Source organism: Cebus imitator, unplaced genomic scaffold (assembly GCF_001604975.1).
Source record: "Cebus imitator isolate Cc_AM_T3 unplaced genomic scaffold, Cebus_imitator-1.0 Scaffold405, whole genome shotgun sequence".
Classification (NCBI taxonomy): domain Eukaryota; kingdom Metazoa; phylum Chordata; class Mammalia; order Primates; family Cebidae; genus Cebus; species Cebus imitator.
Window position 1 is genome coordinate 1,026,785 of NW_016107720.1, and position 16,310 is coordinate 1,043,094.

Sequence of the window (16,310 nt, forward strand, 5' to 3'; positions counted from 1 at the left end):
TATTTTTCTCACACAAATAAAAACAAAGGACACAAGGTTTGGCCAAGGAGTTCACCGTTTTTAGAACCCATGTTAAGTTTTTGCTAACATTTGAAGAAAAATGGAGATGCTTGTATTGCTTAAACCATTTGAGAATTCCCTCGTATTTGATAGATTCTGCTACTGCTCAACGTGACCAGAAGCCAGAGGATGAATGTGGGGTGTGTGTCTTTCGGATGATCCCCTGCAGGCAAAGGCCCTAGGCTTTGACAATTTCTCCACATGCTTAGGGGCTAGCTGGTATTCTAATTAAACCAACATGTTTTCTCATAGACTTCATAGCCATCAAGCAATCAGAGCCTTACCAATGGGGAAAAGGAGCTGGCTTGGAGGCGTCCTCCCGAGCGGGGTCTCTCTGTGAGCCTCTGGGAACGTCTGCGGTGCCGAGGTCGGATCCGGATTGCAGCAAGCCCAGCTCATCCTTCCCAGTTCTGCCAGCGTTTTCCCCCTCTTGTTTGTTTGTTTGTTTTTGCGTCTCTTGGGTTTAACTTTTGCTCCCTGACTGAATATGTGCTTGATGCTAGACAAAGGACCCTTCACACCCACGTGCGTGTCTTCATTCCAAGATCCACAATTTCATTTGGGTCCTGCCGGCTTTCCAAGTTCAAAACTATGCCCGCGTTTAGGAAATGAATTCAAAGCATGGGAGGGAGACGTTCGACAGACCCGGATGCTCTGGAAAACACTGGCTTTCCTCGAGTTTCTTTCAGTAAAATCTGAATTTTGTTCCAGGGAGGAGCTGGGTTTGTGATTGCTACCACGTGTCAGTTGCACCTAAATACTACGTGATGTTCTTTGGGACATAAATTCTGTTTCGGAATAAGAATTATATTTTTCCTTTCCTAAAATGTGAGGGTTTTATATGGACCTTTTTAAAACAAAAAATTGGAAGTGCTTGTTGTCAAGGCCAGAGTAAGAGTGGCGGAAACCAGACAGAAAATATTTGGACTCCTCCTACTCACACATGAACCACATTGAAATGTGCCCAAATACAGTTCTTCAAAATCCCGGCTTTTCACAGGATGATTTGTTACTTCAAAAAGTTGTTTGCTTCAGAATCTGAATTGTTTCTGTTGCCGGGCGCGGTGGCTTAAGCCTGTAATCCCAGCACTTTGGGAGGCCGAGGCGGGGGGATCACGAGGTCAAGAGATCGAGACCATCCTGGTCAACACGGTGAAACCCTGTCTCTACTAAAAATACAAAAAATTAGCTGGGCATGGTGGCGCGTGCCTGTAATCCCAGCTACTCAGGAGGCTGAGGCAGGAGAATTGCCTGAAGCCAGGAGGCGGAGGTTGCGGTGAGCCGAGATCGCGCCATTGCACTCCAGCCTGGGTAACAAGAGCGAAACTCCCCCCCAAAAAAAAAAAAAAAAAAGATTCTGTTGGTTGCCCCTGCCTTGCGGACGCGTTTTGTTCGACCTTCCTGAAGTAGCGATGCGAGGGGTGGCTTTACCTCGGCGTTTGACCCGTACGCAAGCGCCGGGCAGCTGGGGTGCAGCATTCCCGCACCTGCTTGCGCAACGCGCGCAGGACGACCGCGGACTGCGCCGCTTCGCGACCCTGGGGACCCGCGGCCAGCCCGGGACTGGCTCCCTCCAGTCCCCTCCCCTACCGAGACCTTGTCCCCGCCCCATCCCCGCCCCCGGCCGAGGCCCCGCCCCAGCCCCGCTCCGTCCCCCTCGGCCGAGGCCCCGCCCAAGCCCCGCCCCCCACCGAGGTCCTGTCCCCGCCAGCCCCGCCCAGTCCCCGATGAGGCCCCGCCTCCGCTCGCCCAGCCCCTGCCAGCCTCCTCCCCTACCGAGACCTCGTCCCAGCCCGCCCCCTCCCCGCCCAGCCCCGCCCCTGCTTGCGCAGGGCCTAGGGTTGGAAGCACGGAGCCGCGAGCCCCAGCCAATGAGAGCCGGCAGGCCGGTTGCCAAGGCGACCAGCGCGCGGCCCCGCCCCCCGCGCTAGGCTCCCGCGCGCGGCTGAGTGCGGGCTGGAGTGGGAACACTGGTCCCCGAGAGCAGAGAACAGGCGATGACCACGTGGAGCCTCCGGCGGAGGCCGGGCCGCACGCTGGGCCTCCTGCTTCTGGTCATCTTGAGCTTCCTGGTGCTCCGCAGGTGAGAGAGAGCCCCGCGAAGCACCTGCCGGACCCCACATTACCCAGCCCTCCACACCTCGGGTTCTCGCCTCCCGCGACCGGCAAATCCCGAGATCCCGAGGGAAGCAGCCCAGCCGCTTCTTTCTGGGAGCTCCCCAACACCCCCGAGCTCCCCTGCGGCTCCTCCAGGCACTCTGCTCCTGCCTCGATCCAGGCCTCTGGGCGACACCCGGCGTGTCCTCGGGAGCCAGTGTCTGTGCCCCGAGCCGCCCACCCCGCTGTGCCTATGATACCCGGCTCTGCCCCTCGTGGACGCCCCCAGCCCTCCCGCCGTCAAGCCCTGTCCCCACAGCTGCGCGGAAAGCTCCCTCTGCTCTGGCCCCAGGTCCCCCTTTCCCCCCCAAGCCTCTGGTAGGCGCCTTATTCCGCAGAGGCCGGCGCTCCAGCCTCGCAACTATAGTCGAGCCAGCACGCCTGGTAGGATCATACGAACACTGTCCATGGGCCTCCAAGATCCTGCACCATGGTTTATTTGCACAGTTTGAGGACTGATAGGTCGTCTCTCTCCACTTTCCCACCATTCACCTGTTACCAGCTCACAGTTTCGTCTCCCCCTTTTACAAAATGTTGTTGATGGCAAATGGGTGACTTCAGTGATACCGCGATTTACCCACGGCCTGTGAAAAAGTTGTCTGGGTGCTCTAGCCCAGAGTTTTTCTAGCTTGTGCCTATTTTAAGGCCCTTACAGCCCTGACCCTATCTTTCAGGTCAGCACTTTCCATATTCAAAACCTCCAGTGGGAAGCAGACCGGCAGTATCGAACGGGCTGAACGGTTGGAACTGGTGACAGTCACGACGCCGTTCAGCTTTGTCATTTGTTTCTTTTTTATTCCCCTTCTTAGTTTCTCTAAACTTCCCCTGGGAGATTGGAAAGTTTTTGATAGAGATAAATATCTGGAAATCTTTTGTCGCCACGAGAACACATTTAGAAATTCTATGTTTATACCTCGTCAAGACTTGATTCTTGTTTCTGAGATAGTAAGGATGTCATAATATTGTTTGGGAAAAGGACGTGGTTTTCTTCTCATTCTGGGGCCCAGAAAACTTCGGGCATTTCATTTCTCCAGCTGTTCCCAAGATGTTTTCTGTCCTGCCTAAGATCTCTAAGCCGTTCCTCTCTGACTGGCCCTGGCTCCTGTGGGATGCTCAGCTTTCCTCCCTGTGCAAAGCTTATGCAAACCCCAGAAGAATTACTCAGGGCAGCAGCAGCAGATCCTCCTGCATACAGCAGAATAGCAAGGCGCTCAAGCTCCCCAGAGAAAGGCTAGCGGTTGCAGGCCCATTGTTAATCAGGGGTATAGGAGTCCGTGCAGGGGACCCAGGCAGGTCACTTTTTGGGGCAGCACTGTGGACTAGAGATGGGCTGAGTGGCACATCTGAAAGGTCCCCAGGAAAAGGCATGGGAAGGAGGCTGAGTGTTTGCTGTTGTGTGGTGGGACAGAGGTGGCGTGTCTGACCTAGCTGGGAAGAAGCCTGAGCTTCTCTGAGGTGAGGTAACCATCCCCACGTAGGTGGGGTGGCCACACTGGGAGTCAGTCTGGGGCCATTGGAGCGGCGTGGAATGGCAATAGAGAATAAGGAGCGGTGACTCAAGGCTGTGGAAACAGTTTGACATGCCTAGGAAAGTTGTTTTTCCTGCCACTCCATCCTTCTAGCAGGTAGGGCAGAAGCCCAGGAAGCCCTGAAGCAAGTCCTCTTTGGATCCTGTGGCATACACATCTTTTTGGCATCTTTTTGATTTTTTCACCCTCATGGGTACATTCTGCCCACTTCCTCCTGTCTGACTTGGGCTGGACACCAATGATTCTGAGTTGCTGTAATATCTCTGGAGGCAGGAGGAGAACATCCTCTTTGTCTCTTCTTCTTCCTGTCTTGCTCCAGCTCTGACGGGGTCATTAACTGAGTGGGAGGTGGGGGCCTCTCCCAGCTGTTACTGGGGAGTGTTGAGGTGGCCAGTGGAATATAGGTCACATGGAAACTGGTCACCAAGTTCCCGCTTTGTGGAGCGGAGCTGTCAGGAGCAGCCCCTTTCCTGTAGCAGAAGGCAGGTATTTGGGCAGTGTCTGGCATGGGGTGGGGGTGTTTGGCTATAGCTTTTTTTTTTTTCCCATCAACTTTTCCTTGGGCTGGTTCATGGTCAGTCATGGCTGGTGGGTTACATCATATCAAAGAACCAGGAAAGCCAGGTTGACTTTTGGGGAGGATTTCAATCTTAGGTTTTTTGGGTTGTTTTTAAGCTTGAACAGTGGTCTTTCTGAAAAATTACCTTTATTGGAGTTTGTCAGGCAACAAACTGCACATAGTTAAGATGTACAATTTGATATGCTTTGACATATACCTAAATCCGGCTGTGGATTTACCACCACAATCAAGATTGTGTAAACAGCCATCAGCCCCCAAAGTTTCCATGTACCTCTCTGTCATCCCTCCCTCCTACCCCTCCTTGCTCCTCAGCCCCAAGCAACCACTGATCTGTTGCTTTCTGCCATGATATATTGGATTGCATTTTCTAGTGTTTCATAGAATTGTCATCTTAAAGCATGCTTTCTTTTTTGGTCTGGCTTCTTTCATTCAGCATATTATTTTGAGGTCTGCGATGCATGTATCAGTGTGAACCATGCCTTTGAGCCAGTTGCCTTTCCTTCCCTTTCCTCTTCCCACTCAATGGACACAAGAATATCTGCTTGATATTATCTAAAGGCGTGGTTCTCACTCAGGATTTTTCCTTAATATAAATGCATCACTGAGCAAAAATGCAGTCAACTCTGCATCTCTCATACTGAAATTTTAGCTGGGAAAGTTGGGAGAGGGGAAAGACTTCAGGTGGACAGGCAGCATCATGCTCCTAAGAGGTAAGTTCATTTCTTCTCTGAGGTCTGTCTTACATGCTGCCCTGCTCTGCTGTTATCTAGATTCCAGATGCCAAATTCTTCCTTTGGAAGGGAAAAGGAGGAGAATGTAGCAAACTCCTTCTCCTGAACAAGGTTGCTAACTTAGCAATGCAGGTCACTTTTTTTGATTCAAATCATGGCCAGTCCTGTCTTCCAAGGGTAGGTGACCAAATCGTGCCTCTCCTCTTGAGCTTTTGGGAGGTAATTGATTTTATGGGCCTTGCCTATTCTAGGACTCTGCTTTGCTTCAGGCCTGAGTCATATTTCATGAATGTTCAAACTCTTTGAACAGTGTTCCTTTCATCTTGTGGTAGTAAAGTTTTCAGCATCAGGGAAGTGGCTCTTTCAGCAGGTGATCACCTGTTAGATACAGGTGGCGAGGCAAGGCTACCTAAGCAGTGGCTCATCATCAGGAAGAGGGATGTCTGAGCCACCGTGTGCTAGAACATCGAGTTAACTCTGGGATTCTTACAGGACCATGCTAGCCAGCAACTGAAGGAGACCAGAGTTGTGATGGAGCAGCCATAGTATTGGTGTAGGTATGATTTAAGGGAGGAACTGGGCTACCAAGAAGACGGGGAACAAAGAACCTTGGCTGCAGAAATAAAGTTGGCCAAAGGGTTCTTCCCACCTTAAGCCAAGGAACTGGCAAGTGAAATAAAAACATGTAGTCCTTGATGAAGTGATGCAGAGTTCCATGAGGTCATGTCAGATGCTCTTCTGGGAAGCATTCAGGAGATGCTGCAGCTTGAAGGAAAAGGTTTTAGAACACTTGGCACCTGAAAAGGACTCTGGGGTCCAGGCACGCACTCCCTCCCTCGCCAGCATCATGCAGCAGAGGCAGGGTTTTTGGTGTCGATGTTGGGATATTTGGTGCTTCCTCTCCACTCAGTTTTAGCTTTTGCTTAAATCTATTGCCCTGGATATTGAAGACCGTATTGAAAAAGAGATCTCATGATGTGGATGTTTCCTGTGACAGAAGGGCAGCAGGTGTTCTTAGAGGCTCGTGCTAATGAGGTAGCTATTTCTTGACTGGTGTCTGCCTGTTAGACTCCTTGTTGATACTCGCAGCTTCTGTTCTCTGACACTCAGCAAAACAGTTAATGGGCTTGTTCCTTTCAAGCACAGATTGTATTTTTTTCCCTTAAGAAGTTATTTTGTGAGTAGGTAATTTATGAACATGGTAAGATAGTCAGAGTGTGAAGGGGAATAGAGGGAAATAGAGGGAAACTCCCACTCCTGACCTCTAGGCTAGGCACCCTTCCCCATCCCCTCTTAATATCAGCTATTATTACTGATAATGGCTTCTATCAGAGATATTCTATGCATATTCAAGAAGATAGCTACACATATTATCCCACTTGTCCATTACACACATAATTTATTTAAACAGTCTTCTGTTGATGGACATTGATTGTTTGCAGTCTTTTAGTTACTGTAAACAAAGTTGCTGCAGATATCTGTTGGATATATTTCTATAAGTAGAATTGCTGACCGTAGATTCATTTTAAATCTTAATAGACATTTCCAAAATAGCACATTTTTTTTCTGTTGGATCAGTGTAAAGGAGATTCTGAGCCCAACTCGACAGGGGCGAGTAGATTCTTGAGTCTTGTAAGAACCGGTGCATGTCTTGTATGTCTCCATAGATAAGTCCTGTGTGGTGGATTTAAGAAAAATATTCCACATAGTTATGTTGTTTCCTATTTATGAGATCATTTCATTTAGAGCCTGTAAGAATCTCCAAGATCAGGGGCTTGTCACTAACAGGAGAGGCCTGTGTCACCTAACACAGCTTTCTCTCTGGGTGAGACACAGTCCGTTTCTTGTTTATGATTCTGTCAGCGCCCCCAAAGTTCTGCGAACGTGCAGTGTCACATAACGTCAGAACACTGTTTGTTGTTGTTATTGTTGTCCCGTAGTTGATTACAGTGAGGGGTTTTTGTTATTTCACTATCAGATCTCAAGGTTTTGGTCTAGAAAACTCTTCTTCATGTACTCACTTCCTACAGTCTTTAGGAAATATTGTCCTCTGAGCCACCAATATTGCTTCTGGGTCAGAGCCTGGATGTGAGGCCAGGGTTCCTGTCTAACCTGGGAACCTTTTAAGAGGGAAAAGCGGAGGAGCTAGGATTGTAGGAGTGCTGTGGACCTCTTGCTGGGGACCTCACATCTCTGCAAAATGCATGTACTTGCCTTGGGAATGGCAGGCCCAAGCCCTTGGGCATATTTAATGCCTCTCCCAGCAAAACAGCAGTCCACTGCCTTGGGCGCAGACCAAGAAGCACGTAGAGAAAGCTGGGCCAGGCACAGGGACCGAGTTCCATTTTCCTGGGGCTGAAGTTCTTGGAGCCCAGGGTTTGGTCTAAGAGGCAATATTTTGGAGTAGAGGCGTTAAGGGCACCATCTGGGCCAAAGAGTAAATAAATCCTTCCCCTGGCCCTCAAATTCTTTTGCTGAGGGTGGAGAGAACAGGACTGAAGGCTGCTGGGACCAAAATATCCCCAAACACACAGTTTAGGGGAGCAGGATGTCCATGGAAGTTGAGCCTCATGGGAGCCAAGAACTGAACCAGAATCCTGAGAGTGATGAATAGAAGTCTGCACTGAAGACAGATCCAAGTGAGGAATTCCCATGTGCTTGGTGTCTCATGGGCAGCTGAACACACTTACCTTCAGATGGTGGTCTCCGGCATGGCCGCTTGGAGGAGGGCAGAGGTGAGTGTTTTCTTGGTCAGGATCTTCATAGGATGCCCTGAACTTGGATTCAGTTGAACCTCTGCTTATGGAGGCCCTAACAGGGCCGCAGTGCATACAGAAATTGAATTAGTAAGCCATCATCTCAGATGAACAAGTACGTGAACACATTATTATAGTGTCAGAATAACTGGCCCTTGGGGCCGGCAAGGACTTACGTTCTGGGAATTGAAGGACAATTATTGCAGTTCCTGCCCCAGACACCAGCTTGCATATGCCTGTGGCCAGCCCCGGACTGTGTGAGTGCTGCCTGGTCTTGCCGCCGGTCATCATGCTCCTCATGTTCACGCCGCCATCTCTGCTATGCACAGTTGTATAGCTCCTGGCCCACCTGTGTCTGGTCATACTCTGCATGGCAGACCAGAAAGAGATGACTGTGACCCCAGTGAGGCCTCCCAGCCCTACCATGACCCAGTTCCTGATGAGTGTTTGCAGGATTGACGAGTGAGGCAGGGATGCCCCCTGGCATGGCAGGACGCATTTCACGCCTGGCACACCTCACTCAAGGAGATCCTTTCTGGTGGCCATAGGATCTGGCTCACCTCCCACCCAGCTGCCCTGTAAGACCCCCTCTGAAACTCGACAGTCAGTCCCATTCCCAGAAAGAAGTGGTGACCTTGCCACCAGGTCATCTGCCCCTTTGTATCCCCTCACATGTGCACTCTTTACCACTCCCAGAACTCCTGCCTGCTGGAGACTGCCCTGTACCCTTCATCCTCAGGACCCGCCTCACCAGTCAAGGGAAAATTAGTCCAGAAGGCTTTGCCTCCGCTGCTTCCTCACCATGGGGCACAGCAGAACTCGGGGCACAGCAGTCCTCTGCTTCAGGTTTCCATTGCAACTGATTTTCACGTCTGCAGCTTCCACAGCCTTCAGCACGAATAGTTCTTGACCCTTTCCACTTGCCAAAAAGGAATTGGTGAGGATGGGCTGCAGAGGTCTTGTTAAGTTGTGCGAGGCTCCATCAGAAGTCCTGACCTACCTGCCTTCTTCCAGGAACCTCACCTTGGACCATGACCGTGGCCATCCTCTCCATCCAGGTGGAGGAGTAGAGCCTGTCTCTGAGCAGAGCAGACCTGGGCACTGAGCACTGAGTTCAGGCCAGTGGTCAGGGCCTGCTGTCCAGTATCTTCTAAGGCAGAAAAGTCACTTTCTATAAATGAAGCCAAGATACACAGGCAACAGAAATTCCAGGAGAAAATGTTAACATAGGCCGGGCGCGGTGGCTCACGCCTATAATCCTAGCACTTTGGGAGGCCGAGGAGGGTGGATCACGAGGTCAAGAGATCGAGACCACCCTGGTCAACATGGTGAAACCTCTCTACTAAAAAATACAAAAATTAGCTGGGCGTGGTGGTGTGCACCTGTAGTCCCAGCTACTCGGGAGGCTGAGGCAGGAGAATTGCTTGAACCCAGGAGGCGGAGGTTGCGGTGAGCCTAGATCGCGCCATTGCACTCCAGCCTGGGTAGCAGGAGCAAGACTCCATCTCAAAAAAAAAAAAAGAAAATGTTAACATAAGTTCCAGTTTGAAAGAAAGCAGGTGTTCCTGGTTTCATCAAATAAAGATCCATCATGGATGAACTGCTCCCCAAGAAAAGTGGCAGAAACACGCTGGGCTTCCTTAGGATTTGGTTAGCTCCTTGGTATCAATCCTAGTTTAGGAGTGAAGTCTTGCTGACCTTTAAACCAACCAACTCTAACCACACACTTGATATTTCCTTTATTTTATTATTACTGAGTTACTCAGAAAATTACGGCGTTATTCTCCATCTTATGATTCTTAGTATTAATGATCGTTATTAGTGATAATAACCATTTATGTGATGCTTCGTTGTTTATGAGGCTCTAACTTGTATGGCCTCATTTCCCTGCAGTGAATTCCTTGGAGAAACCAACACTTAGCATCCTCATTTGCTCAGCAAATTCATCCCTTTTAGTAATATATTGACAACTTGTCTAGTAACCTACCAGAAAATTCCCATGAAGAAACAGTGGAATTTTCTAGAATTCAGAATTGGATAACAGCTAGATTGTTTTTTGTTTTTGATGTTTATTTCATGCCTCTTGATATGCACTGAGAAGAACGTTTTTCCTAAAAATATAGAAAATGGTGTGCTATAAAGACACTAGCAAAGATAAGCTCTATCCAGGGAGGGAGTCTGTGTACACGTGTCAAAGGAGAAGATACAGATTGGGCTTCTGAAGTCGTAACCTTGAGATTGGTTAGAATGCAGATTTTGATTCAATAGGTCGCAAGTAAGCCTTGAGGTTTATGCATTTCTGACAAGCTGCAGATGAAGACCTGGAAATCTGGTTGGTGGATAGAAGCTATTGAATTCGGATGCCTCTTTCCAGGCGTCTGCACCTTGAGTCAGGTGGCTGTGACCCTGAGGGGGTTCTGAGGCATTGCTGCCTGCAGACCACACCTGGAGAAGTCAGCCTAGAGGTAGGTTTGCTGATCCTTAGTCATCAGCTAATCAAGGGGACAGGTTAAAGGTGTTTGTTACTAGCAGGGACTGTGTTGGAATGCGGGTCACAGAGAAGCTTCTCCAACCCTGCCTACACCTCTGCACTTAGCAGGGTAGGGAGTGGAGGCTCTGGCACCCATAAATAGATGTTAGGGTAAGTAATGTGTGCTTTAATAAGAACTGGAGATTGTGCTTTTGAAGTTCTGGCCTGAGAATAAGGTTTGCTACCTGGTGGAGTGATTGCTAAGTTGTATTATCAATGTCTTTGCAAACAGCGATATTGTGTGTGTGTATGTGTGTGTGTATTTTCACCACCAGATTGTCAAAATACCCCTGTTTTTTAGAAAAGAATCTGTCCATCCAGTTCTTCCTCATTCTGGCCTAGGGTGAGCCCAGCATGTGCCTCTGTGGGATCTGGGGGGAGAACTTGTGTTGCAGTGGGCAGCTGAGTCTGGTGAGTACCTGAGGTAGGGAGAGCTGAGCAGGAGGCAGGGTGTGTGCTTTGGAGTAGGTGTGGTCAGAACCAAGGAACACACAGACTCTCCTGTGTCTGAGGTGAGGGAGGCTTCTGACAAAGCCAGAGCCATTGGAAGTCTGTAACCAAAGCAAGGCGCCTGGTCAGCAGAGCAGGGGACACCAAAGGAAGGCCAGGATGGTGGCCCATAGGGGCCCGAGGCCTTATCTTAGCGGTCCAGGGCTTCATCTGCAAGGATGTGGGCCAGCACAGTTGCTGGGAAAGGACGGATCACAAATGTTTCCAGCTTTGCAGGCTGCACAGTCTCTACTGCAAGTACTCTACTGCAAAAAGCAGCCGTACGTAGACGGGGTGGCTGTGTGCCAGTATGACGATTTATGAACACTGAAGTTCATATAATTTTTTATGTGTCCCCAAATATTATGCTTTTGATTTTTTTCCAACCACTTACAAATGTGAAAATTATCCTTAGCACAAAGACAGATGGCAGGCTGGATTTGACCTGAGGCCCAAGTGGGCCCACCTCTGGTCTACAGGCTGTGTTGATCTAATAGGATCTCAGTGTACAGAATCTTTCATTGTCAAATTTTAGAAATTGTAATAAGATGGCTTGGCACAAAGTCTAGCACATAAATTATATACCACAATGGGGAGAATGGAGAGGCTGGGATTATTCTGCATCAGGGAAATAAAACCCACTTGAGGCTATTCTCTCTAAAGTTTTCTCTTTAGACAAAAAAAGAGTGGTGAATAGGTTTCCATAGCTCTCTAGTATACAAGCACATGCTAAAATAAATGGATTTCAGATAGAGATAAGGCTCTTCGACTGCACAGCATAGAGGGTTGCATTTCTCTGGGACCCTCACAGCAGCATTTCTGAGCAGTTGGGACGGACGTTAGCCCTGTTTTACAGAGGAAGAAGGTCCTGCCTGCAAAGCTGGTGTCACCGACCCAAGGTAACAGCTCTGCGAAGCTGGGGGCCAGGATTCATGTCCATATCTTCCCATTCTGGCTAGTGCTTTTGTTTTCACTCTCCCATACAGTCCTTTGGAAGAACTGTGTCCTAAAATGTCATTTGCAAGCCATTTACTAGAACATGAAAGCTTTCTCTCTAGAGAAAGAAAAATGTGGTGAACAGCTTCCCAGGTTGCCCCAGATGAGATGACCCGTTCATCTGTGACACAGCAGAGCTGTAGTCCTGGTGCTCGGGTGTGAGTTCTAAGGCCCCGGGGCTGCGAGAAGTAGAAAGCAGTAGGTAAAAAAGCAAATTTCTTTGCCTGAGAGTGGTCCCAGACAGAGTTCCCAAGAGGCGGGCGATGTCCGGGCTGTCTTCTGTCCTGTGGGCATCGTCTCCTCGTGTCTGTCCATCTGACCCCCTCGCCTGCCCCGTCCCTCTGTGACACACAGCTGAGGGAGCGTCTGGTGCAGAGGGGTCCCCTGGGTGTCAGGGCTGGAGAGCGTCCGGTGAGGACAAAGGTGCAGCCAGCGCAGGCTCCTGCCCCAGACTCAGCCATGCGCTTGTTTCATGCCTCCAACATTCATGAACTTCCTGGCTTGAAATGTGGGTCTCCCAGCTTCTGTCATGGCCTTCGGGAGACGGGCGGGAAGGAGATCCATCCAGCAGTACTGTCCCGGGGACCCCCCCGGGGCTCCCCGGGCCACCCCCGAGAGATGCTTGAGGGGCTTCTCACGGGCCAAGGCTTTCGCCAGCCTTCCCGTGGGGGACTCTGCCTGGCTGGGTCATCTCTTGGCCGGTGCGCGATCTTCAGAAATTAATTGCGACCTGGAATCGGGTGGATGAGTGGATGCCGTTACCCCAGACCCTGTTTTCAGGGCTGCTGCGGCATGCCAGGGCGCGGGGGCACCTACTGGGTGAAGCTGCTGCTGCTGTGGCGCCCTGGCCGCAGAGCTGGCCCAGCCCTGGCAGCAGCTCCCCTGTGGCTGAACCGCTGTCCTCTCTCCTTTTAGCCCGCCAGCCTTCATGCCGGGCGCTGTGTTGGCCTTGCTCCTGGCTGCAGCCTCGGCTTGCCCTTCCCCTGCCGCGGGGCCCTGTGCTGAAGAAAGACCCCTTCCAAGGTTTGGCTGAGGCGAAGCGGGGAGCTTTTCCGGCCACCTGGACACAGGCCCTCTCTAGAAGGAAATGCCGAGGGCCTGTGGAGGGACAAGGACGCTGATCTCTCTGGGGCCCGGAGTCTCTAGGCTCCAGAATGCCTTTGTCTTTCCAGGTTGGACTGGAGTACCCTGGTCCCTCTGTGGCTCCGCCATCGGCAATTGGGGCTGCAAGCCAAGGGCTGGAACTTCATGCTGGAGGACTCCACCTTCTGGATCTTCGGGGGCTCCATCCACTATTTCCGTGTGCCCAAGGAGTACTGGAGGGACCGCTTGCTGAAGATGAAGGCCTGCGGCTTGAACACCCTCACCACGTAGGTGCTGCCTCCTTCCCCCATGGGGCTTGCTTCCCAAGTAGGGCTCCTGGTGTCCGCATGCGAAAAAAGTGTAAGAGGAACCAGCCCAGGTCCTCTGCCAAAAGCAGAGAGCCAGGGTCTCCCTCTTCCTCTCCCCACAGAGCTCCTGACTCATGGGCGTGGAGGGACATGAATGGATGTAAGGTCTAGAGGAACCGAGGTAGCAATGTCGCGCAAGAGTATAATGAAGGAGCTGAGTGCAGGTGGAGGAGGTGTTTCTTTGCTAGCAAACCTTTTTTTTTAACAAGCAGGCTCCGCACTTCCAGTTTATACAGCCAGTGAATGGGGTCTTCTTCAGAAGAGCTGCCTGAGAGGCTCTGCCCCCAGTTTTCAGCTCTGCTCAAGGGCAGTGGTCTTAGAATGCTGTGCTTGTCATCCCAGCTTCTGTTGTGGGATGACACATGATAGGCACGCAATAAAATGTGGACTTTGCAAATCATTTAAAAAATGTGCTTGGTTGTGAATAACCTGGATCTTTTCATGGAGTTTTTCCCCAAATTGCCAGCAGATACTTGGCTCTAAGTCTGTGAAATAAAGGGGGTGATGAGGCTGGATTATTCCATTTTCAGGCAAAAATATGTGATTACAAATCAAGGAGTAGCTTTTCTTGGGTGATTTATGAACCGATTTTGAAGACAGTTCCTTAAAGAGTTACAGAGATGTGCTGAGCCTTGACAGCTTCCCAGAAAGGACTCCTGCAGGTTGCGGGAGCGCTGCGGGCTCAGTGCTCCGCCCCATAGGGGCAGCACCGCAGATATTTGCTGAAATGCAGAACTTGTGTGTCCGACTTGGAAGCCAGACAGCCTCTCCTCCCTTCAGCTGGGACTGTTCTCTGTAGTGGGCAGAGGCTCCTCTAAAGCCAGTGATGGGGTGGGGTCGGGAGAAGAGCAGCTGTCGTTACTGTGTCATCCAGGGATTGTCCCCTCTGCCTCTCTATTTGAGCCTGTCCATGAGCCTGCTCTGTCCCTTGTCTTGTCTAGAGTTGGAAGCTTCATTCTGTTGCATGTTTTGGAATTCTGGGTGCTTCAGTAAACACGGGATGATCACTGAGCTTTCCTCTTGCTCCTTTTAGCTGTTTTTCGGATAAAGTCACATCTTCCGTTCCAGTGGGGTGTGGGCATGGTAAGCTGACTGGGGTCAGAGCACCAGACCTTTTACTCAGCAGGTCTTATGCTTTGTCCAAATCCTGTTGATACAGAGGGAAGAGGGCTTGCCCTCGATTCTGGTCTCTAGATTGGTTCACTTAGTTCTTGGTTCTAGTCCTAAAATCATGAAGACATATATCTTCAGCCATCATATTTGATTTTTAGGATAAAGAAGGCAATGTGGGAGATGAATTGGAATGAGTGACACACGCTAGGTGATAATCATTATTTCTGTTGCAGCTATGTTCCGTGGAACCTGCATGAGCCAGAAAGAGGCAGATTCGACTTCTCTGGGAACCTGGACCTGGAGTATGTGGTGTTGCTGCTGCTGTGACCTGGCCAGGGGCAGGGGCAGAGATGCAGTTACTGGGGGTGGATTACAAAGAGAACCCGGGAGGGACCTGGGTCTGGGGTCCTGTTCTAGGACTATGAGAGGCCCTGCACCCAGGACCCAGACACTCCCCATCCATGACCTGTCACCCGGCGGGGCTGGGCCTGCAGCATCCGGGCCTCACCTCTCCACTGCAACCCAGAGGGGCAGAAGACCCCAGAAGCCGCCCGACTCTGCACGGGGTTCAGCAGCCTGGGCTGGGACAGGGAGGCCCCGCTAGGCTGGCAAGGCTCTATTGGAGTCATATTCACTGTTAGGGCCCCTGTGCCCTGGCTGATGCCCTTCCTCCTCAGGCCCCCGATGGAGCTTTGCAGAGGCTCTGAGGCTGGGGGCAGCTCAGGCCTCCGATCTGGTGTGGGAGTCCCTGCTCTTTGGGGGTGGGGCTGAGCTGTCCCTTCACCCCACCGGGCAGCTCCTCCACCCTGTGGTGCATGCAGTCCCCACCAGCCTCACCATTGGCTGTAGTGGGAAGGGCTGACAATGTGGACCCCTCTAGGGCCTTTGTCCTGATGGCCTCGGAGATCGGGCTGTGGGTGATTCTGCGTCCAGGCCCCTACATCTGCAGTGAGATTGACCTCGGCGGCTTGCCCAGGTAAGCTGAATTGTGAAGGGTCCTGTGTGCTGTGTAGAAAGCTCACAGACATAGGTTTAGTTTTGTTTCTGTGTTCTAGCTCCCATTCTGTACTGAATTTCCTTTTCAGGAAGAACAGCACCCAGGGGGCATCACTTTTCAGTGATGCTGCAGTGGGTGCCCTTGCAGAGCCCCTCGTGGGCTACTTGTGTGACAGGCAGCAGCAGGGCTGACCCTCCGGGCATTCCATGCTTCAGGCTCTGCTGTGAAGCTGGGAGCCCTGGCGGGTCATTCACCGGCTTGTCTACAGTATGGGAAAGATGAAACCTTCTCTGTTTCTTAGGAATGCTACCAAGCATATTTTGAAAAGTCCAAGTATTTTGATGAAGCCTAACAGAAACAAATTCTTGTTATGGTTTTGTCTTCATATCTTGGCCCACATGTGTCATCTTCCCAGGCGTAGTCTTGGCTGAGGTTGGTATTCTGTGGTTGGAGTAGAAACCTGGACAGGAATCAGCTGGGACCTCATTCATTCCTCATCCTCATCACTGTTGCCTTTAAGATTTTCCTGTTAACAGGCGTAACCGTTCTCAGCCTCCCACGGTATACCAGGTGGTTAGACCTGGGCTGCCCCGGGGGAAGAGGCTGATCCTTATCCCCAAGCCCTCTCCCCTCCCCTGGGGAGCCCTGGCCTTGTTTTCCTCCTGGTTTCCAGCACCTGCCTTTCCCTTGCGGGCACAGCTTCTGTCTGCACTACCCCGGGTCACTTCTGAGGCACTGATCCATTCAGTTTGGCACGCTCGCCCTTGACGTGAACAAAGCCAGGGCAGCCTCCCCAGTCCCTGCGGATTAGAAAGCTGTGTGCCACCGTCAGCGATTTCCGCGGCTCAGCCAGGGCCGGGCACAGGAGGATGAAGGGTTTAACAGTCTTAACTTAGAAGAAGGGGGAGCTGTGGCACTCTG

General features: G+C 51.0%; 1 protein-coding gene across 2 annotated transcripts in view; it reads left to right on the forward strand.

The window, feature by feature from the left end:
• Positions 1-1,870: 1,870 nt before the first annotated feature.
• GLB1L2 (galactosidase beta 1 like 2) overlaps positions 1,871-16,310 on the forward strand; it is a 44,287-nt gene continuing 29,847 nt past the window's right edge. The window contains exons 1-4 of one of the 2 annotated variants that reach the window (XM_017509070.1): positions 1,871-2,143; positions 13,001-13,198; positions 14,626-14,694; positions 15,273-15,368. In XM_017509070.1, coding sequence (XP_017364559.1) covers positions 2,058-2,143; positions 13,001-13,198; positions 14,626-14,694; positions 15,273-15,368 — 449 coding nt within the window. In that variant the 5' untranslated portion in view covers positions 1,871-2,057. The remainder of the gene's footprint in view (positions 2,144-13,000; positions 13,199-14,625; positions 14,695-15,272; positions 15,369-16,310) is intronic. The other variant, XM_017509071.2, reaches the window with a different exon arrangement.